The 22,119-nt window shown below is 51.9% G+C and overlaps 1 protein-coding gene and 1 long non-coding RNA gene across 10 annotated transcripts in view; both read right to left on the bottom strand.

Moving 5' to 3' along the window:
* PTP4A3 (protein tyrosine phosphatase 4A3) overlaps nt 1-22,119 on the bottom strand; it is a 170,086-nt gene that overhangs the window by 9,756 nt on the left and 138,211 nt on the right. For all 9 annotated transcript variants that reach the window (XM_075920041.2, XM_075920037.2, XM_075920039.2 and 6 more), the window contains 2 exons: nt 3,561-3,691; nt 1,087-1,161 (listed from right to left, as the gene is read on the bottom strand). In XM_075920041.2, coding sequence (XP_075776156.1) covers nt 1,087-1,161; nt 3,561-3,691 — 206 coding nt within the window. The remainder of the gene's footprint in view (nt 1-1,086; nt 1,162-3,560; nt 3,692-22,119) is intronic.
* On the bottom strand, nt 5,186-20,194 carry LOC149525227 (uncharacterized). Its single transcript, XR_016348671.1, has 2 exons — nt 10,130-20,194; nt 5,186-9,573 (listed from the first exon to the last, which is right to left on the bottom strand). It is a non-coding gene; the product is annotated as an uncharacterized LOC149525227 (long non-coding RNA).

Raw genomic sequence — 22,119 nt, 5'->3', positions numbered from 1 at the left:
CCACAAGGGGAGAGGCTATTCTTGATTTAGTCCTAAGTGGACCGCTGGGTCTGGTTCAAGAGGTAAATATATCTGGACCGCATGGATAACATAATTAAATGTAACATCCCGGTGATGGGAAAAACACCCCGGCAGCCCAACACTGTGGCATTTCATTTCAGAAAGGGGAACGACACAAAAATGAGGAAATGAATTAAACAGAAATTAAAAGGGACAGTGACAAAAGTAAAATCCCTGCAAGCTGCCTGGAGACTTTTCAAAGACGCCATAATAGAGGCCCAACTTCAATGTACACCCCAAATTACAGAACACAGTCAGAGAACCAAAAAAGCGCCACCATGGCTTAACAACCACCTGGGCCCTCTGCAACCCTTGTTTCATTTACTGAGTAGTCGTCAATGCAGCCGCACGGAAGGCGCGGGCCTTTGCCTGGGGATCCTAGCTCTGCTCACGAACTGCTCCTCACTCCGGAACGAAGTCTGCATTAATAGGTCACTAGGAGTTTAGCAGACTAATAATTCCTTGATCCCTCTGGTCCACAACCACCCACATAGCTGGGGAAACAATAACTGATGATGAGCAGCAAAAAAGAAAAGAAAAAAAAAAAAGAGGAGGGCCGGGTCTGCTCAGCCCTGGCTCCAGATCTGTATACACAGACTCCCGCGAGACTGCTACACCCATGAAACACAGGGCAGCCAGGGGGAAAGCAAAGAAAACTCTAGCGCCGGCTTTGTTTTTAAAGCTTATGTGAAGCTGGTGTCTAATACAAAGCTAGGATTATGACAGGCTTCCTTCCCTTTCTCTCTGAAGCCAACGGGCGCGTGAGACTCATTTTCTCCATCTCCCGGCAGCTGTGGGGAGGACACAGCAAGCATCTGAAGGCTGTTTCATCCTACTTGCACTCAGTCACTCAGAGTTCACGAGCTGCTCTCCAAAGTGCATGCTCTGCCGGGTGCAGCCCTGAAACAGGACCTGTCCCTTTCGTAATCACGGGTGATTTGTTCCCGGGAGCAGCAAGAGCCCCGGGCCACTCTGGATGTATGAGGCGGTCAATTTGCTGCTTGGCACACAGTGGAGGGGACTTACTGTCGGATGAACTGAATGGCGTCTTCATACTTCATCCCGCTCTCGATCAGAGCCAGGGCTACGAGAACAGGCGCTCTGAAAAGTCAATAAGAGAGGAGTCACTTCCTGCTTTAATTAAAGACATGCCAGCAGAGCCTTTACCAAAAAACACCCACATCGTCATGGACTCTTTCCAAAACCTACTGTAATCACATCAACCCCACCTCACGCTAAACCCACAGCGTCATGAACACATGCACAAAATCAATAGTGTCACGGGTGATACAGCCCACAGACACTCCTGCGTCCAGGGTCTTCTACCGAATGTACCTAGAACAAAGCCCAGAAGCACAATTGTAATTGTGTGTTCACTGCTCCTTCCCACCTGCTAAACTCCGCCTTTCGGACCTTGTCATTTGGCCACAAATATTAACCTGAATTTGGAGCTCTGAGGCACAGGGTATATCCAAGCCTAAAGAAATCATGCTCCTGTTAAAGCTGGCTGCTCTCCCTATAAAACGCAACTTTGATTCCAGAGGAATCTGGCAAATGATTTGCAAGGAGATTAATAAAAGAAAAAAAAAAAACCTACCCCAAAACAAACAAAAAACCAAACCAGATCCAAATGAACGAGATACGAAGTATCTCAAAAGTGGTTTCTAATTTTAATGGGGGAGATTTTACAGGCCACACTGACGTGGCAGAGAGCTCAACTGAAATCAGTGTGACAATCCAGCATGTGAATGACACAGGATTCCAGTATCAGGGAGGTAGCCGTGTTAGTCTGGATCTGCAAAAGCAACAAGGAGTCCTGTGGCACCTTACAGACTAACAGATGTATTGGAGCATGAGCTTTCATGGGCAAAGATCCACTTCGTCAGATATATGTCTTTGCCCACGAAAGCTTATGCTCCAATACATAGGATTCCAGGCGCATATTAAAATCTGTTGCAAACAAGCATGTGACAACTTGCACTTGGATTTCTGCTCTATTTCTGGGGTGCTTTTTAAACCAAGAGAGAGACTCATTCCCAGGCAAGGAAGACAGACAAGCCCGCATCATGCATCACTGCAAGGGAACGACAGGTCTCACCTCTAGACAGAGGGGAAAGGTACAAAGTTACTACTCTCTTTAGCCTGCTCAGGGTTGAGCCAGGAAGTTGATTTACATAATGCCTGAGTTATGTAGTTTCCTTATTAAAGGACTTTAATAAGTGATGGAGTGAGCAAAAGGAATGGTCTAATGCACTCCACATCAATGGGCCCTATATTTTTTCCATCCATGTGTGGAATAAATGTTGTTACGGACACTGGGCAAGTGCAGATGTGCACCACCAGTAGTAACACATGCTGCCGGCTGCAGGTGTGCTGCCAATCAGGTGGGTGGCATTTGAATCTCTCCAAGCGCTCGGCTTACTGGGAATACAACTCCACACGCTCAGACCCGCTGTTGGGCTTTGCTCTTCAACGCTGCTTCATGGATTCAGATGCCCAATTCCCATTAAAGTCAAGCGGGTGGCATTTGGGAGATGCCGTTTTATTTATTTAGCCACCCAAACTGAGGAGCCAGGCCAAGCCTCTGGGCACAGTTAAGTCCCACTGAGGGACGGCCAAGCTCGAAGAGTCTAGCAGCGACTCTATTCTGAACTCCGGCCATGAGTGATCTCTCGTCAGGTGACTTGTAGGCAGAGCTCACAAGAGTCCCGCCCACTGCCCCTACTCCAATCTGACCCCCGGGGCTGCAGCACAAGTTTAAACTCCACTGACTTCAATGGTGTGCTGAATCGGGAGCCTTATCGGCATCAGCTGAGGAGAGGAGACTGCTCATTAGCCCCTCCCCCAGTCCCCGGCCTGCCACAGCTGCTTTAGGTAACATCCACTGAGGACCAGCGTGAGGCATAGCTTAAAGAAAGAGGCTGCCGAGTTGAAATCAAGGGCATATTACCCCCCTGATACCCCGCAAGGAGTTAAGTTCTCTTCCATTGTTGCGTGCAGGAGCCGCGCTAGACACAGGATACGAGAGAGACAAGGCAGGGGAGATCAGGTCTTTTATTCGCCCACCTGCTGTTGGGGAAAGAGACGAACTTTCAAGCTAAAGAGCTGGAGTCTCTCGAAGGTTTGTCTCTTTCTCCACCGGACGCTGATCCAGTAAAGGATCTGACCTCCCCCCTCTCGCCTTTCTAACCTGCCTTGGCTTCTCCTCCAACATCAGGACTTTTACAACCCCCTTCTCATCTTAAAAGATTGTCGTTCCCCCCCACTTTCTGGCAAGTCCCCCCCAGTCTGACAATATGCACAGCCCTGCCACCTGCTCAGAGGAGGAGCTGGGAAAAAAGAGAGAATTTCCCTTCCCTGCAGCTCATCAAGCAACAGGGATCTCAGCGGCCACCTGGAACAGGAGATGTGTCCCTTTGACAAGCTATTTACACCTAGCTCTGCTTTCTCTGAGATCAATGTTAAAGGCAGCTCCCAGGTGCTTTTGTGCCCTTGCTTACCGGCCCAGGCCAGCCACACAATGAACTGCCACGCAGCAGCCGGGGTCTTCACAAAACTTTGTTTTCAGCAAGTTGAGCCAGTCTTCCACTATTTTGCTGGGAGGAGGAGCGCCGTCATCAAAGGGCCAGTCCTAATGGAAGGGCAGGAGGGGAGAGGGAGTTAGCAATAGACACGCAACGTTCGGACATGACAAACAAACACCGAGGGGAGGCAGGACCGTGAAGCTTTCCCCTCCCCCCAATCTCCCATTTTACCAGGGCTAGATCTCTAAAGTATGACAGACGACGCCCCAGGCTCCCGAGAACAGAGCTGTTCCCACTCGAGATGTTTCACGTCACTCCGTGACGCAGTTTGCTCAGCTGTGTTATGGACACGTCGCTATGGATTACTACGAGGCAGCGTGACTTTGTGACCAAAGCCGGGAGGCAGGAGAACGGAGTTCTATTCCTAGCTCTGCTCCTGGCCTGCTGGGTGACCCTGGGAGAGTCACCTCCTTGATTCAGTTTCCCCATCTGTAAAATGGCAACAATGACACTGAGCTCCTTTGTAAAGTGCATGCAGATCTACTCAAGGGACATGCTGGCTCAGAGCTAGCTATGATTATTTCTAGCTTCGCCAGTTGGGGCTGTGAGGCTCATATTTACATGCTTTGAGATCCTTAGGTGGGAACCTGTAAATGTTTAGCAGTAAAAGCCACACAAGTAACAAAGTGGAGCATGAGTTTCTCAGCAAGTTCAGCTATAAGGGCACCTTCCCTGCCGGAGGGAATTTTAGAGTGCTGCCCGAAGAAGGTAACAGATGTCACTTCCAAAGGTTCATTTCTAGGGTGCAGCTCCATCTCCGAGTCTCACTGCTGCAGCGAGAGACAGCGGCCAAACTCCGGCCTCCCTAAACTGGAAACACATGCAGGGTTTGGCAGATGTTGCAGTTCAGATGTTTGAGCTGAGTGTGGGTGGGAAAAGTAACTGCTGGTTCCAACGCTGCCAGCTACAGCTACAGGGAGTGGGAAATCGCAGGAAAAACAGACGTCCTTCCTGAGCCAGAAAGTTACAACTTCCGAAAGGCCCCCCTCATCCCGACCATGGAAAGAGCCTACGAGCTGGCCTATGTCCCAGAGACTGACACCAATCAAAGTGCAATTAAACAGCCGGCGGAAGGCCAGCCCTGCCTGATCTGGGAAAAGGGCGTGCAAGGTAAAAAGGACAGTAAAGCTAAGAGGCTTCTAACCACAAAGGAGCTGGATACGGAGAGCGAAACCACAATATTCCCTTGTTGAACTTGTAACAAGCTCTCCCTGTTCCTCTCCTCCACTGCCCCTTCCCGGCGAAACTAAGTTGTTGGCAGATGCAGTCTGCTTTGCAGAAGGACTCTCGGGTGCACAGGTGATGGATTCTAGAATTAGCGTGTGCATCCACAGCTGGCTTGGATGCGGAAATAAAGCCACCCAGCAGACAATGCACATGCCACAAAGCAGAGGAAGCAACAAACCCACAGCTTCCCCATTCCACCACATCCCAAGCAGCCAGTGTGCAGCTGAAAAGTCATTTGTTGACATGTCAATATTCGGTGCCCTTTAGGAGATCAGGTTACAGCAGGGGGCCAAAAGGCCACTGATTTCAGACACCCCCGCTTGACACACCTGAAAGAGGCCTTATTTTTAAGGGCCAAGGGCTCAACCCTTCCTGGAAGAGACCCCCTCTAAGATGCCTAAAGTTTGGGACCCAACACTGAGGCCAGCCAAAACTACTACTCACTTTTCATAGAATCACAAAAGAGGCGGGTTGCAAGAGACCTCAGGAAGTCCTGTTGTCCAGCCCCCAGCCCAAAGCAGGACCAACTCCAACTTAATCTTTTGGAAACCTCGTTTGAGAGATTAGGAATGGGCTGCTTATGTTGCCCAAGGGGACATCAGACTAAACCTAAGAGGTACGCTGCTAACAGTAAGGCCACGGACCATGGGGACGGCTGACTCAGGGATGTGGTCTCAGTCTCGTCTGTACCTCAGGACTGGCTGTCTTTCTAAGGCTATGTCTGCACCAGCGGTTCCCAACCTGTTCCAGATGGGGACCCATTCTGTCAATTCAGGAAAACTTGGTGACCCAAGGCAATTCAAAAACAGGAGCAGAAGCGGGGGCACAGCCACCTGGGGAGACACTTGGCGACCCATATTTGGGTCCCGACTCATCGGTTGGGAAACCTTGGTCTACACTATCACTTTTGTGAGGTGTAACTTACACGGCTCTGGGGCGTGAGTTACATTGACAGCGGTGTGCGCACAGTGCCGTCGCTGGGAGATGTTCTCCTTCGGCACAGAGCGGCCACGCAAAGGAGCTCACAGCAGCACCGCTGCGTCGGTACGACCGTGCCGCTGTAAGCGCCCGACTGTAGCCATGGCCTCAGAGCTCTGGGCCAGCTTAGTCACCAGCTGCAGGCACGGCCCAGAAAGTGGAGCGCTCCGGCCTTTATTATGCTGCAGCTCTGATGAGATCATTAGGGTTACCAAGTAGAATCCCCCCAAAATACCGGACACACTTGATCGTGGGCGGGGAGGGGGAAGGCGGACCAGCTGGGAGGAACGGGGGGGAGAGGTGGGGCTGGCGGGGGAAGGCACTCGGGGGTCCCAGCTACTGCCCCCGCCCCACCCGGCTTTTGCACACGACCACAGGGCGCCAATCGCGGCCCCACCTCCCAGTCGCTCCCCCGCCAGGCTTCCATCCAGCACCCAGCCGGAAATTCAGAAAATACCAGACATTGCACATGTCCGGTATTTTCTGCATTTTTCTACCGGACAGAGGGCGCAAATACCGGACTGTCCGGTAAAAAACTGTGTTCCGAGGCAGTTGGAGGTGTGCCACGGAGAACAGAATTCAAAATGGCCACCCTTAAAGGGGCAGGCAACTTTTTTTCTTTTTGCTCAATGACTTTCCCATGACCCTTTTTTCCCCCTCAATAACATTACCCTGACCCTTCGGGCCCCCCTGACATTTTTTTCCCCCCTCAACAAAAAATCCTTGGTGTTTCTCAAAAAAAAAAATGGTTTGGTCTTAAATTGCTCTGGTGAGTCAGGAGCAAGGGCTTTTAGTCTCTCAGGAAGCTGGAAGGCCAGGGCTGTTCACACAGCTCAGGGCAGGGCTGCTGCGAGGCAGGTGAAGACCTAGTGAGGGGACAGGGCAGACCCTGACCCATAGGAGCCTAGCCATGGAGCACAGGATAGGTAGGGGTGCAGCAGCCTGGGCTACACGGGAAGCAAACCTTGTGTTACAAACTAGCCTGCTGCCTTCCCCCCCAACCTTCGTAAAGGCTGGACACACAGTTCACCCTTGCAAGCGTTCGCATCACCCCCAGCACTTTTGTATATAGAAAAATGGTAGGCAGGGGTGGGAGGTGGTGTCACTGCTCCGCTTGCTCACAAGCGGACTTTGCTACTTTTCCCATCCCGGGTGTCACCTCTTCCCACCGCTTGCTTGCCTCAGCCGCCTGTTGTCTTGCAGGCTCTAGTCACACAAGTGACGTTGCATGGGCGAGTCGGCACAGCTGCACAGGATCTGAGCCCTCGTCCTTCAGGCTGGGCCCTGGCCTGGCTGAGTCCTCTAGGTACGACCCAAGCCCAGCAACCAGAGAACGTACGGCCCTGGCTTTCACTTTCGTTACTAGGGGCAATGCACAATATTAGCAAGCCACAGAGGTAAGAAAGAGCATCTCCCTTGGCTTTGGCCACACACATGCGCGCCCTTCAGCATGGAGCAGAGTATGGCCCGGCGGCGAGCCAGACAGCAGCGCAAGCTTATCGTACGCTACGCCCAGGATCTGTATCCGATGGGCTCCGGGGGTTGTGCTCAGAAAAACAGCTGGCCTGGGATGCATGCGGCATGGGAACCGGCTAATTCCTGCTCTGAGTGGGCGTGGGGACAGGGAGCTGCTGGGTCAGGAAGGAGGGGAAGTTCCCAGCGGCTGAAACATGAAACCTGCTTTTCCCACCTCACTCCCATTGGGGTCCCCCAAGAATCCAACCGCGAGCTGCGAGGGCCCCGGCGGCGTGGGTGCAGCCACACAGAACAAGCAGTGCGGGGGAGGAGGAGGGATTGGCGGCCCTAGGGCTGCTCTCTGGGGAAGGGAATTGTGGAGCTGTAAGAGCAGGGTGCAGGGAGGCAGGCGGACACTGGCTCTTCTGGGGATGGAGAAAGGCCTCCCTCCTTGGGGGTGGGCGGGAAGGGTCTGATGATTGACGGGACTCGGTGCATTGGAAGCATTAACCGATCGAACTACAATGTGCTGCCCCTCCTCCCCCCAGCAGCCTCAGCCCAGAACCCTCCAGTTTGTCCTCACACAAGGGAATCGCTCACCTTGCAGCTGCTGTCGGCCAAGCTTACTGTGCGTGGGGCTCCTTGCCCCCCGCCATCCTCCTCCATGTGCCTCCCGTCCCCCTCTAGTTCAGGGTCTCCCCACACTCCCCGTTCCCACAGCAGGGCTCTGAGCACCCCCCAGTCTCCCCACATCAAGGGCTCCTCCACTGGTGCCTACAACCTTCTGTGACACTTTGGAATCCGTTATAGACCGACAGCGAAACACTGTCATCACCTTAGGAGCCCTATAGAGTTATCTGCCTTGCTCAGTGAGGGCTATTTCATCTCAAGGCAGAATGGGGGCTAATCCCACAATGCTTCAGAGAGCCCCCTCCACGGCATGCACCCTTCTGATCTGTGGCCTGGGTGGTGGCGGACACACAGCGTTAGACACTGGCCTCCCCGTTAAAGCCTGTCAACTCCAGCACAGCGACCCAACATCCCCTCTCCTCACTGCTACAGGCATCCGACAACACACAACATTTGCCAGCTGGCCATTCCTCCACTGCCACTGCCTGTCCTCCTAGTTTCAGATCATGGCAGGTCCTCCTGATGGTAGAAACGCTCAGGTAGATCGGCCACGTGAGCAGGGCTGACGCCCCTATCAAAGCAGGCTGTGTGTCTCTACACGGCTCACCACATCACTTACAACCCCCTCCCATTGTGGCCAGGTCTACGCTACACCCAGGCGGTCAGCTTCAGGTACGTAAATAACGTAGCTGGAGTCGACGTACCTTAAGCAGAGCTTGGCGCCGTCCCCACAGCAGGAGGTGGACGGGAGAAACGCTCCTGTCAACATCCCTTACTCCTTGTGAAGCGAGGAGTACCGGCATCGACGGGTTCACCTTCAGCGCTCGATTTAGCAGGTCTAGTCAAGACCCACTACATCGAACACCAGAAGATCGATCTCCAGAGCGTGGATCCTCTGGGACGCGGAGACCTGGCCTGTGTCACTGCACTGCAAGAGTAACTGAATTAAAGCTTTAGGCATGTTTGAACCCTGTCTTGAGTAGAAAGATGGGTGGGGAACCTGTTTTGGGTCAGGGGCCACTGACCCACAGAAGTGGGCAGCACACAAGTGAAAAACCAACCAACCAACCACTCCCTGCATTCCCAGTGCACACCAGAAGTTAGGGGGGGCCCAGGCTACTAGATTTTATGTGCTCCACCTTCATAGTAAGACAGGAGGGGGGCTGGAGTGCCAGTATAGGCTCCCCAATGCAGGGGGGCCCCTGAGCCTCCAGAGCCAGATCCAGGCAAGCTGGCATCCGGCCCCCAGCCCCGAAGTTCTCCATCCCGGTTTAGAAGCACACTTCCCGAAAGATTTACAGTACAGTCCTTCTCTGGAAAGCACCGGTGGCTGAGAACTGAAAAAACGACTAGTTATTTTTGGGCACCCAACTTGAGGCAATTTAAAGGGGCTGGGTTTTCGGAAAGTGCTGACCCTCTGGAGATCAGGCCCTGATGAAGCATCTCAAGCGGTGCACCCAAAGTGAAAGAGAAAGCTGCAGGGATGTGAAAGGCCCTGAAACCTTGACTAAGTGGTGTAGACTTGCATGAAGAAGAGAATACAATTTGATTCAGAGGCTGTCTAAACTCACCTTTGCATTGGTTCTGTTATAGGAGTGCAAACCCAGGTGGATGCTTCGTTTTGGTTCAGAACAGCTTACTTTGGTTTAGCTCAGGCATGTCCAAAGTCCGGCCCGCGGGCCAATTGCGGCCCGTGCTCCGGTTTAATACGGCCCCACAGGTAATTTGGCAATATCTATCTTTTATGGCCCCCAATGAATCCATATGTATTGAGATGAATACATTGTAAAATCTCAGTTAATGTCAGTTGGTCTAAATCAGTTATAAATATATTTGGACACAACATGTATACTTGGAGTTATGTTCCTGTTCATATTTTTTGAACTTAAAAGTTGACAGACAACCTTTATTACCAATAATATGTAATGTATTTTACAATGTTCCTGACATATATTTCAGCTTCTTGGATTTTTTTTCCATCTGGCCTTCAGATATGAAAGGCAGAGTGATTTAACACCTGTTTAGATTTGTCATCCATGTGACGAAATGAAAAGTATGCTGTTTGCAATAAACTTTGCATAAAATAGTTAATTTGCATTTAATTTTAATGGTTCAAAGAATGTCAGGCAAAATGGTCGGCCCTCACGCATGTTCACTTCATCAAATCTGGCCCTCTTTGAAAAAAGTTTGGACACCCCTGGTTTAGCTGAAATATGTTTCTGACCGACAAGCTAAGCTGAAATACACCTAGTTTATCCACAGTCAGAGTCCACACAAGATTTTGCACTGATTCAGGTTAAATGGGTTTAAAAGGGATTATACTTTTAGGTGGACTGTTGTAACCCTGGCTATAGACAAGCCCTCAGAGCAGTGGTGCTCAACCTTTTTTAATTCGTGACCCCCCCAGAGCAGGGAAAATTTTTGTTGAGGGAAAAAAAAATTGTTGCAGCCCCTTTAATTTAAAGCACCAGTGCGCTCCCCTGCACCCCCCCCCCCCCCCGCCCCTGCCGCGCTTACGTCGCACGCCGAGCGAGGAAAGCAAAATGGTGGCCGGCCTGGTGCTGCAACCCCTCCAGGAAGACAGCCGTGACCCCCAAAGGGGTCGCGACCCACAGGTCGCGCACGGCTGCCTCACAGCCCCAAATGTGTTTTGCAAGGCTGCTGGGTGTTTCGCTTGTAAATTATTTCAAAACAATCCCTGGGACACTGCACAATGCTAGTTTGCTGAGCCGAATTTCAAAGCAGAGCCGCCGCACTGAATCCATCACGCCAGAAGTACAGCAGGCAGGGGAATGTTATGAACACAGCACTGTGGTTTAAACTTAAACAGTTTGTGGCAGAATTTCTTAAAACATTTTGGCATCTTCCAAGTGCTATGTGGGGTTGAACTGCACCCCCTCCCACCCAGCAACTTCATGGGCCTCCAACAGTTAAAAACCCAAGCGGCACTTCCAAATAAAGACTTATCCGCAAATGTACAGACAGAATTCACAACAGATTTTACTGCAGAACAAATATTGACAGAAGCTGGTTCTGCAGTGAGCTTGACTCACAACAGCCCCACCGCTAAAGAGACTTCCCAACATGCATACAACTGTGAACTCAATGTGGCTTCTCATGCGTTTAACCTAAAAGCACGTGCACTGATGGATTTTAGTCCAGCTTCATTCACTCCCCTTTGTCATTTTCTCCCCTTTTTCTGAAGCATTTAATTCCTTCATAGAATTATAAGGTTGAAAGAGACCTCAGGAGATCGAGTTCAACCCTCTGCCCAATGCAGGGCCAATCCCAACTAAATCATCCCAGCCAGGGCTTTGTTAAGATGGGACTTAAAAACCTGTAGGGATGGAGATTCCACCCCCTCCCTAGGGAACCCATCCCAGTGCTTAGGGAAATAGTTTTTCCTAATATCCAACCTAGGCCTCCCCCACTGTAACTTGAGACCGTTGCAACATGGTCCAGTGGTAAAAATGGCCAAAGTCAGGAAATCTGGAGTCTAGTCCCAACTCTGCCAGTTACTTGCTGCATGACCTTGGGCAAGTCACTTCACCTCATTCCCCTCCATCCCATGTCTACTGTAAAAGCTCTTTGGGAAAGGGACTGTATCTTGCACAAGGGGGTCTTGATCTTGGGTGGGACCTCTAGGCGCTAGCATAATATACTTCATACCATATATTTTAGAAATGTGCATCTGTCTGTCCATCCAGCTGTGAGTGCATTTGTTCAAGGACTCTTCCTATGCTAGCACCACCAAATTTGGAATGCAGCTTCCTTTTATCATAACTTAAAGCAAGGTCAGGGTTTGGTTGTGCCTGGAATGGGACTGCTTCTCATAAAATGGAAAAGGAGGAGTCTAGTAGCAGGGACAGTTATATTGCAGAATGACCACAGGGGGGCAGCCAGGGGCCAGACACGGGGACTAGGACAGCGATAACCCCATTGGACTAGCAGCGTTGGAGAAAGGGAGCGCTATTTACTGTACATTTCAGAGAGTTTGTCTGTGTGTCTGTCTGTCAGGCACCCCTCTCCCAGCTGTGCCTGCTGCAGAGGCCATGGACAGACCCTTCTCGCCTGGCATCATGCTGCTGCAGTGACAGAGGGCTGGGGTTGTCCTCTCTCCATGGGGCAGCCTGCACACTGAACCCTCATCCCCAGCCACCCCAAAGCAATGATTTAAATGAAGAAAAACAAAACTTATTTGAGTTAAGGACTCAAGCAATGCCTAGCAAAGCTTCCAGTAGAATATACAATATCTACTTAGGGAGTTAATTATTGGACACCACGAGTTGTAATGTACGAAGAGCCCGTACTCCAAGGAGCAGCGCACAGAAACATTACTCTGCAATGATGCAACATTGCAAATGAATACACTCCAGCACAGAAGGAATGCATGTGGTCATTAACGCTTTGTGCTGAAATCACCACAGATATAAGATGAAAGAAAACCCTTGAGACTTACAAAAAACCCAAACCAATGATGCAACTTCACCAGGCACTGGCGTTCTGTGCATCAGGGAATCCTACCACCGGAACCATCCCCTCTTTTGGGAAGGGGTGCTGTGCAGTCTGAAAACTCTTTGCCTCTTCACCATGCCGCAGGAAGCTGCGGTTCAAGAATGGACAGTGACCACAATACATAACTTACCAGGCTGCTACGCCTGACGTGATTTGGGGTCAGAACTGGTAAGTGTAAGTCACACACGCTGTATGAAACTGGCATTAGGGGACTGAAAGGCACGTATCCTATTGCAGGAATTCTGGGCATTTCCTTCATCTGTACTGCACGTGTACAACTCAGAACGTCCCTTCCCCCCCGGGAATGGGCTGTTCCCCTTGGACAGTGCGTGTACAACTCAGAACGTCCCTTCCCCCCGGGAATGGGCTGTTCCCCCTGGACAGCGCGTGTACAACTCCGAATGTCCCTTCCCTCCCTGGGAATGGGCTGTTCCCCCTGGACAGCGCGTGTACAACTCAGAACGCCCCTTCCCCCCGGGAATGGGCTGTTCCCCCTGGACAGTGCGTGTACAACTCAGAACGTCCCTTCCCCCCGGGAATGGGCTGTTCCCCCTGGACAGCGCGTGTACAACTCAGAACGCCCCTTCCCCCCGGGAATGGGCTGTTCCCCCTGGACAGCGCGTGTACAACTCAGAACACCCCTTCCCCCCGGGAATGGGCTGTTCCCCCTGGATAGCGCGTGTACAACTCAGAACGTCCCTTCCCCCCCGGGAATGGGCTGTTCCCCCTGGATAGCGCGTGTACAACTCAGAACGTCCCTTCCCCCCGGGAATGGGCTGTTCCCCCTGGATAGCGCATGTACAACTCAGAACGTCCCTTCCCCCCGGGAATGGGCTGTTCCCCCTGGATAGCGCATGTACAACTCAGAATGTCCCTTCCCCCCGGGAATGGGCTGTTCCCCCTGGATAGCGCATGTACAACTCAGAACGTCCCTTCCCCCCGGGAATGGGCTGTTCCCCCTGGATAGCGCATGTACAACTCAGAACGTCCCTTCCCCCCAGGAATGGGCTGTTTCCCCTGGACAGTGAGTGTACAACTCAGAATATCCCTTCCCTCCCCGGGAATGGGCTGTTCCCCTTGGACAACGTGTGTACAACTCCGAATGTCCCTTCCCCCCGGGAATGGGCTGTTCCCCCTGGACAGCGCGTATACAACTCCGAATGTCCCTTCCCCCCGGGAATGGGCTGTTCCCCTTGGACAGTGCGTGTACAACTCAGAACGTCCCTTTCCCCCGGGAATGGGCTGTTCCCCCTGGACAGCGCGTGTACAACTCAGAATGTCCCTTCCCCCCGGGAATGGGCTGTTCCCCCTGGACAGCGCGTGTACAACTCCGAATGTCCCTTCCCCCCGGGAATGGGCTGTTTCCCCTGGACAGTGTGTGTACAACTCAGAACGTCCTTTCCCCCCGGAATTGACGGGGTTAGAACATCGTGTACGGAGCTCATACGGGGTTCGCGAAGGCCTGAGATGCACTGCCACCTTCCATCTTGCATGGCAAAAGGGTCCCAACACTCTTCTCTCCCACAGCTCTCCTCCCGAACAGAACCAAAAGCCTCTGAATCTCCGCCTGATTGCCCATAGGGCAAAGTCCCGCATGCGGGTGAGCTCGCAGAACCAAAATTTCTGTGCCTTCAGCGAGACACACACAGTCCTCTCCACACACCAGCCGGTTTTCACGGTGCCATCCCGCAGTGAAGATCACCCCTTTAGCGCTTATTTGAGACTGCTACGACCCCGGCACGCCCTCGAACTCGACCGATCCAAACCTGGGCATTCCCTCTCCATTTGAATGGCCAATGCCAATCCCCCCCTCCACTGCACCACAAGCGGGCACATTCAGTGGCTTTAAGGTTTGCACGCTGCTCCACACAGGGAGGGAGGATGGAGGTGCTCCAAAGAGAGGAGTGCACTTAATAGAGGGTGTGCACGTAGGACTGGGGCTGTGTGCGCTGCTGCACATGTGTGTACTCTCAGCAAGCCCCAGCCCTGGAGCACTCCCGTCTGCCAGCACTGGGAGCGCGCTGCCAGAGCAGAAGGGCTGTAATGTACCTATAAAGCAGAAGCAGGTAGATTGTGAACACTCCTCTGCACTGAACAGATCAGGGTGCAGACCCTGAGCAGATAGGCTCTCTTGCCTATAGTGGCTCATATACGGCGGGGAACAGGGGCCGAATGCTTTGCAGCAGTGGGCACCAGTCAGCAGAGCGGGATCTACTGGTAGATCTTGGTGCCTCTGACAGGGGATCCAGACTGGGTTGGCCAGGAAGCTATCAAAGTTGCCCCTCCACCCGCTGTCATGCTGCTCCTGCCCTCTGCGCTGGAGCCGCCCACCTCGGAGCTTCCTGCTTGCAGTGCAGGATGTGGGAGGGAGAAGAGGAGGGGTGCTGAGGTCAGGGTGTCCTCTCCTCCACCCACTCCTGTACTCATCTCCACACAGAGAGGTGATGGAGGGAAAGTAAATCTCTGTCACTCACCCATCCCGTGTGTGTCTGTCATTCTCTCTCACACTCTCTCACACACACACACACACACACACACACACACACACACACACACACACACACACACACCCCTTCCCTCTCATCTCCCGACCCAACACACGCCGGGGGGTGGGGGGGGGGAGGCGGTGGTTGTTATTACTTCTACTGCTTGGAAAGTGGGTTAGTTTGGGTTTTTGACTGGTCTGTGGATTTCATAACGTTCATTTCTCTAACACTTAATTCTTTGAGCAGTGAGTTCTAAAATGCCCAACCTGTCACAGCTGGAGTCATAATCCCTGTGGGAATTGCTGCTCCTGGAAGCAGCTGACATGTCCCTGCAGCCCCTGAGAGAGGCAGAGCAGGGGGTCTCCACTGCTGCCCTTGCCTGCAGCTCCCATTGATGGATACCGGGGAACCGTTACCAGCAGAAGCTGTGGGCTCTGTGCCTGTAGATGAGGGCAGCACATGGTGCCATGGAGCCATTGCTGTACATGCCAGCTGCTCTGAGGAGTGGTGCAGGGCCACGGCAGGAGAAAGCTGCCTTAACCCCACTGCTCCACCACCCGGAAGCCATCTCAGTTAAACAGTGCCCAGCCAGAACCTGCCTCCTGAACCCTTCCCAGCCCTGAACCTCCTCCTGCCCCAGACGTGTGTCCCTCTGCTCCCAAACTCCTTCCCAGAGCTTGCACCCTGAAACTCCTCCTGGACCCCAATCCCCCACCCTGGGCTGAGCCTGGAGCCCCTCCCACACTCCCAACCCCGTGGCCCAAGACCAGAGCCTGCATCCCAACCTCCTACCCCAGCCTGGGGAAAGCGAGTGAGGATGGGGGAAAAAGAGGGGTGGAGTGAGCAGGGGCAGGGCCTCAGAGAAGGGGCGGTGAGGGAGTGGGGCCAGGCATTTGGGTTTGAGGTAAGATTTTACATGGCCCTTACACTGAAAAAAGTGACCTTGTGGTTAAAAAGGTTGGAGATCACTGCGGCACAACAGCCTCACGTAGCACAGTGCGGATGGAGGAAAGATCAGCAGCAGCCCCAAAGAGAGTGGGCAGCTGCCCCTTTCCCTGAGCCAGGCAGGCAGGGGGAGCGGTCAGCTCTGTGACAGCTGCAGGAGCGAGCGTTTAAAAGGGAAAGTTGTTTGACAAGCTGGGGGGGGGGGGGGGGCTGAAAACAAGAGGGTTTCATGGTCATTTAAAAGGATTCCTCCCACTCCAGCCTCCTTGCAACTTATTCATTCTGCCTCTTTATGGACCACTGATAGGGGCGCCAGCTTCTCATCCTAGCCAGCTGGTTCTGTCCCCGGCTCCTTTGTCGGACTGCTCGCCAGGCAATGCGGGGATGCCTGCCTTCAGCTGGCCTGTTGCCCATGGGCTAATGCATAAAACACACCGTTTAAAAAGCTGCTGGTGCTGCAAACTTTGTCTGCTCTCCCAGCAAGACCCACAGCCTGGATCTGCCTTTCCTAATTCAAGACTGCCGCTTTGGGGAAACAGCGTATGCATTTAAAGAGTGATAAAGGGCACCCCCAGAGACTCCTCTCTCCGTCTCCCCCAGCACCTTCTGTTTTTAACTTCATTTTGCCTTAATTCTGGTCTAGAATCTGCCTGCATGGATGCTTCCAGGCTCCGAGTCCCGGCTCACTGCCCCCGGACAGCACACTGCATTCCCAAGACACACACTGCCCCCGTCCTGCTCTCTACAGGCCCGCCAACGGGTGGCACGTGGAGTTCTAATGCAGCCATGCTCCCCCCCACAACCTGTGTGGATTAGGAGTCCCGGTGTGAGATGCTCCAGTCACCTGGAAGATGGAACAGACGCCCCAGGACCTGTCCTCTCCCCAGTCACACCTGAGTGCTCCCAAGAAGGCAGGGGTGGGGAACCTTTTTTGGGGCGGGGGCTGCTGACTTGCAGGCAAGTAGATTTTGTGTGCTCCAGCCCCATCGTGGGATAGGGACGGGGAGGAGGAGGAGGAGGCTGGAGTACCAGTACAGGATCCCCAATGCTAGGAGGAGCCCTGAGCCTCAGGGGTCAGATACAGGCAAGCCAGAGCCGCAGGTTCCCTACGCCTGCAATAAGGGCAACTTGCCATCCGCTATGTTTTAAGCGAGCCAGGCATGCCATCTTCGCACTAGCAGCTATACGTTCCATGTCACGTGTGGGGAACAAAACTCGTTGCATGGGCTCCCTCTTTCGCCCTCACCCCCACTCTCTGTACCCCACGTGCATCCAGAACTCAGCGAGAGCTGGCGTGCGTTCTGGAGAGAGGACGTCCTCCTCGCTCTAATTGTTTCAAGCACCCTACCGAGAAAAGAGAATTTAACAGATTACCTGGCAAAGAGACCTGTAAGAATTCCGGAGCGTTACTCTCCCGCCTGACCTCATCCTCAATTATTTATGATTAAAGACACAGCCCAGGCATTTAGAAGAGCGAGGCCCGTTTTTTGCTGACTGGCCTGAGTACTCTCTGGCTGCATCATGCAACTGCTGAGACAGCCAAAAAAAAAACAAAAAAAAACAACGTAATTTTCATACCCTCTGGATGAGCTAATATTAGCAGGTAACACGAGCAGCTTCGCTTGTGTCACTCCCTGAGGAATGGAACTTTAAAACTCTGGAGACGTTATGGCTCCCCGTGGGGGTCATATTAATACCATTCACACGGCTGGATTCTGCCTTCTCCCCTTTCCCAGTTCTGAGAATGGGGGGCAGCTCTCTGGCAGGAATCGTCAGCCTGAATTTCATCTATTTCAGTAGGACTTTGGGTGTTACCAACGGTGAGCGACCGGCTCTGCCAGGCATATTGTCAATTCCAGATACAGAGGTGAACATCTGCATTTTAGAAAGGGGCCTCTCAAAGGGGCTCTCAGTTTCTGAGTTGGAAGGTGCAGACTGCGGAGGAGACTCTGCTTTGTAGGAGAAGCGCTGGGCTTGTAGATTCAATCCTGGCGCTAGGAGACTGGCAGCCACAGGATTTCGCACGATGGCCACTGACCTCTAATGGGCAGGTCTCTCTTGAAAGCCTCTCGAGAGAGAGCGGTGGAGGGAGTGAGGGTGGAACCTCGCTGTTCTGGACAGCAGTAATTGAGTAGCTGTGCACTCTGCCTCCATCACCCATCAGACAGCGAGGGTGGCCAGGCGCCTAGCAGGAAACATGCAGAAAGGCCGTTTCACGGCCCTCAAAGCTGCAGGGACTGAGCACAGCTGACTCTCAATACCCCTGGGAATCCTCACACATTGTCTGTGGGTATTAGGGCTGCCTTGAACGGCGTTTGATCAAAGCGGGTGCCAAACCAAACCGTTTTCAGCATAATGAGTTCGAGTCGGAAAAAAGGCTTGCAATAAGAACTACACCCAGAGTTGATCCAACTCCTCCCCCCAACCCCTTGCTTAAAGAGGCTGTTTCCCAAAAATCCAAGATCTGAACACACAGCATTTGGGGACAAAAAAGGACACGCAAACTTTGGCTTGCAGGTCCTTTTCTGGAGGGAATAAATAAATAAAGAAGCCATTATTTCATATGACAGCCTCTGAAAGCTGCATTCAAGACAATCCCCAGAAAGTCAAGAGGCCCGCTGCCTCCCCTTTTACAGGGTTTTTCTTTTCCCTTTAATTAAGCGCAGTTAGATCTGCTTCCAAGAACGATTCAAGGCTTTGCTTTTTCTGGAATTTCCCTCTCATTAACCCCCCCCCCCCCATGCTGTTTTGGAAGCTTGAGTTACAACTCTGACTAAGGAGATGGAATTTTCGCTTTATTGGGTGAGAAAGGATCAGCTGCCATTCCAACAGCTCCGACAGCTGCCAAAGCCACCCAACAGGGACATTAAAGCTAAATTAGAACCTGGGCCAGCTTTGAATGGCTCCACGATGCTCTTAAAAAAAAAAAAAAAAGAAGAAGAGCTAAATACGCACAGCCTAAATGAACGGTCCCTGCTGTTCCCTTGCCTCCTCTGCTTATCCAGAATGCAGACATCCTTTAGGATGTCTCTGAAAGGGGGAGTTTGCTGAGTCTCTGATCAGGACACGCTGAGGTCTGGATACAAAGCAGCACGCTGCTGTTGAAGAATCACACCGAGCTCCCCTGCAGCTGAAGACAGAGACATTAAAAGTCCCTCTTCTCTTTCCGGGAGCACATTCGCAGTCACGCCTCCTAGCAGGCTGCCGGGCGAGAGGAGGGGAAGCTACAGAAAGAGGCTGTGGATTTCAGGATCTCCGGGGGGGGGGGGGGGGGTATTTGATACTGAAAAAAGAGGAGCAGAGGTGGATGCCAAGCAATCTGGAGCTCACAGGGAAATACTGGCTGGCGTGTGATAGTGCAGCTCTGACAGCGCCTCCTGACACTAGCGTGTGGCTCTCGTATAGTCGACGAGCACTGCGATGCAGAGCCGCAGCGAAGGTAGCTCCAGGAGCCGGCTCCGGAGCCAGCCATGCAGCTGCTCTGCATTTTAAATGCAGTAAGGGCCGCTGGGCTCTTGCTACATTTAAAATGAAGCGGCGCAGCGATCAGTGCAAGCCAGGACTTGTGGGGAAGAGGCAGGGCGGTGGGGGCGTTGCTCCAGACCTTCCCCCCGTCGCCCCTCACCAGTCACCTCTGGATTCAACTCTTAGAAAGGAGTGTACATATTTACTGGTGCGCCAAGTGTATTCAACCCCGTAACCCAGAGCTGGCAGACTTGGGCTGTTTCCCGATTAGGGCAGGATGGCTCCCTACTCAGTCAACTTTTCAGGGTGCATTCCAAACCATACGCAAAGCTGGAACCCTACTCAGAGCGACAAACTCCAGCATGCAGAGTTAGGCATTCCAATGAGCTGAGGCAGTGGGCAACTTCATTCCTCGTTTCCCTCTGGTGTGTTGAGAGGGTCACAGAGCCAGGTCCCCCTGCACCACTTTTGAGCAACTGGTGGGAAGGAGCCTCCGGCAGCCGTGAACTTTGGTTCCTCCCCTCTCCTCCGCTGCTAGGACTGAGGCTTGCTTGACACACACCACTTGCACTGCTGAACAGGCACATCTTTGTGTTGAGACAAGCCCTGAGCACGAAGCAGGGCATGTCTGATGAGAGCCTGGCATGATCAGCACTGAGGTAGCACTTTTCAACTTCAAAAAGCTTGATGAAAACTAACCACTTAACCCTCCAAACACCAATCCCTGGGAAGCAGAGAAGGACCCTGTGTTACAGATGGGAACACACACACCCAGGCCAAGTATTGTGCCTGAAGCCACAGAAAGAATCAAGACTCTGGGTTAGAAGTCAGAGGCCCAATGCTGCACAAACAAACCTGTGAAAACGAGGACTAACACGATCAGCGTCTAGACGTTTACTCCATAAGAACGTAAGATTGGCTGTACTTGGTCAGACCAGGGGCCCATCTAACTCAATATCCCGTCTTCTGACACTGGCTGGTATATTTCAGAAGAAATAAAGAGAACAAGGCAATTTAGTGAGTGATCCCTCATAGAATCCTAGGGCTGGAAGAGACTTCAGGAGGTCATCAAGTCCAATCCCCTGCTCAAAGCAGGACCAACCTCAACTCAATCATCCTAGCAAGGACTAGGGAACCCATCCGAGTGCTTCACCACCCTCCTAGGGAAATAGTTTTTCCTAATATCCAACCTAGACCTCCCCACAACTTGAGACCATTGCGCCTCGTTCTGTCACACCGAGGGCATGGGATTGCATCCCTGTCCATGTTGGGTAATTATAAGTGATGGGCCTGTCTTCCATGAATGTGTCTAATTTTTCTTTTGAATCCAGTTATGCCTTTGACCTTCACAACATCCTTTGGTAAATGAGTTCCACTGTTTTTATTTTATTTGGGGCACACATGCAATTTGAGCTTCTCTCATTGTGCTTTCCAGAAGTTCCTATGCAGTTTGCAGGCATTTCATTCTCCTGGTTCTTCCTTTTAATTTCTGTATAACTAGACTCATTCGTGTGTCATTCCCTTTTTTGAAGTTAAGTGGTACTGTGGTGGATTTCTTTGCTAGTTTTTCCTCTACAAAGATGTAGAATTTAATTACATGATGGTTGCTATTACTGTGCAGTTCAGTTCTATTTACCCCTGGACCAGGTCCCGTGAGCCACTTAGGACTAAATCAAGAATTGCCTCTCCGCTTATGGGCTCCAGGATTAGCTGCTCCAAAAGCCAGTTATTAATGGTGTTGAGAAATTGTCTCTTGGCAGCCTTTCCTGAAGTGATATGCACTCAGTCAATACAGAGTGGTTGAAATCACTCATCATTATGGACGTTTTTTTGGTACTTTCTCTGATTTCTCTTAGCATTTCATAATCACAGTCACCCCCCCCCCCCCCCCCCCCCGGTGAAGCAGTCACTCATGTATTCCTGCTGATATGCTGCTATTATTCAAGCATAGCATTTCTATCCTGAGATTCTATGGTGCTCTTTGATTCATGTAGGACTTTTACTCTATTGGATTCTATGCTTCTTTCACACACAGCGTTCCTTTCTGACCTTGCCATTTCTATGCATTTTGTAAACTGGTGTTACAGTGTACCACTGAATCATTCTCTGATACCTATTACATCCAGAGCCTCATTTAGAACCAAGTGCTTAAGTTAGGGATGTACGCAATTAGTTGAATCTCCAATAAGCATAAGCTTATCGGATAGTCGACTAGTGATGTGACTAGTGATGTGACTAGTCGCTTCCCCTCTCCCTGATGCCTCGATCAGAGAGGGAGCAAGGGGGAGGGAGCAGGAACTGGTGCTGGGGGGAGCCAGCTTAAAAGCCAGCACTGTCTCCGTGGGGGGCAGGGGAGGAAGAGGCACAGAGGGAAACAGCATGAACAGGGACTGAAGCTGTCTCTGCTCACACAGGTTCTGCTGTGATTCTGCTTTTGAAACGTACAAGAGATCCAGTAGGGTTCTTGCACATTTCAAAGGCTCAGGTGTGGGGCCAGTCTCCTGCTGGCCCCATGCTCCTTGCGGGGCTTCCGCTTTTAAACTGTAGCAAGAGCCTGGCAGGCTCGCTTAAGTCCCCCCATTTTTGTATTTAGACTTCTAGCATTTGTGTACAAGCACTTACAAAATCTGTCAGTATTTAGTTGCCTGCTTTCATGTGATGGAACTGAAGGGGACTCTCATTTGAATTCTTCTCTGCAGCTCCTACCTGTACTTAATCTACTCCTCTCTCTCCTCTTTAACACGATCTAGGTAATAAATCTTCCCCTAAGGGTT

Source organism: Pelodiscus sinensis, chromosome 2, assembly GCF_052426305.1.
Source record: "Pelodiscus sinensis isolate ZL-2025 chromosome 2, ASM5242630v1, whole genome shotgun sequence".
Lineage (NCBI taxonomy): Eukaryota > Metazoa > Chordata > Testudines > Trionychidae > Pelodiscus > Pelodiscus sinensis.
The sequence above is the reverse complement of the archived record's forward strand: the minus strand, read 5'-3'. Positions and strand labels throughout refer to the sequence as shown.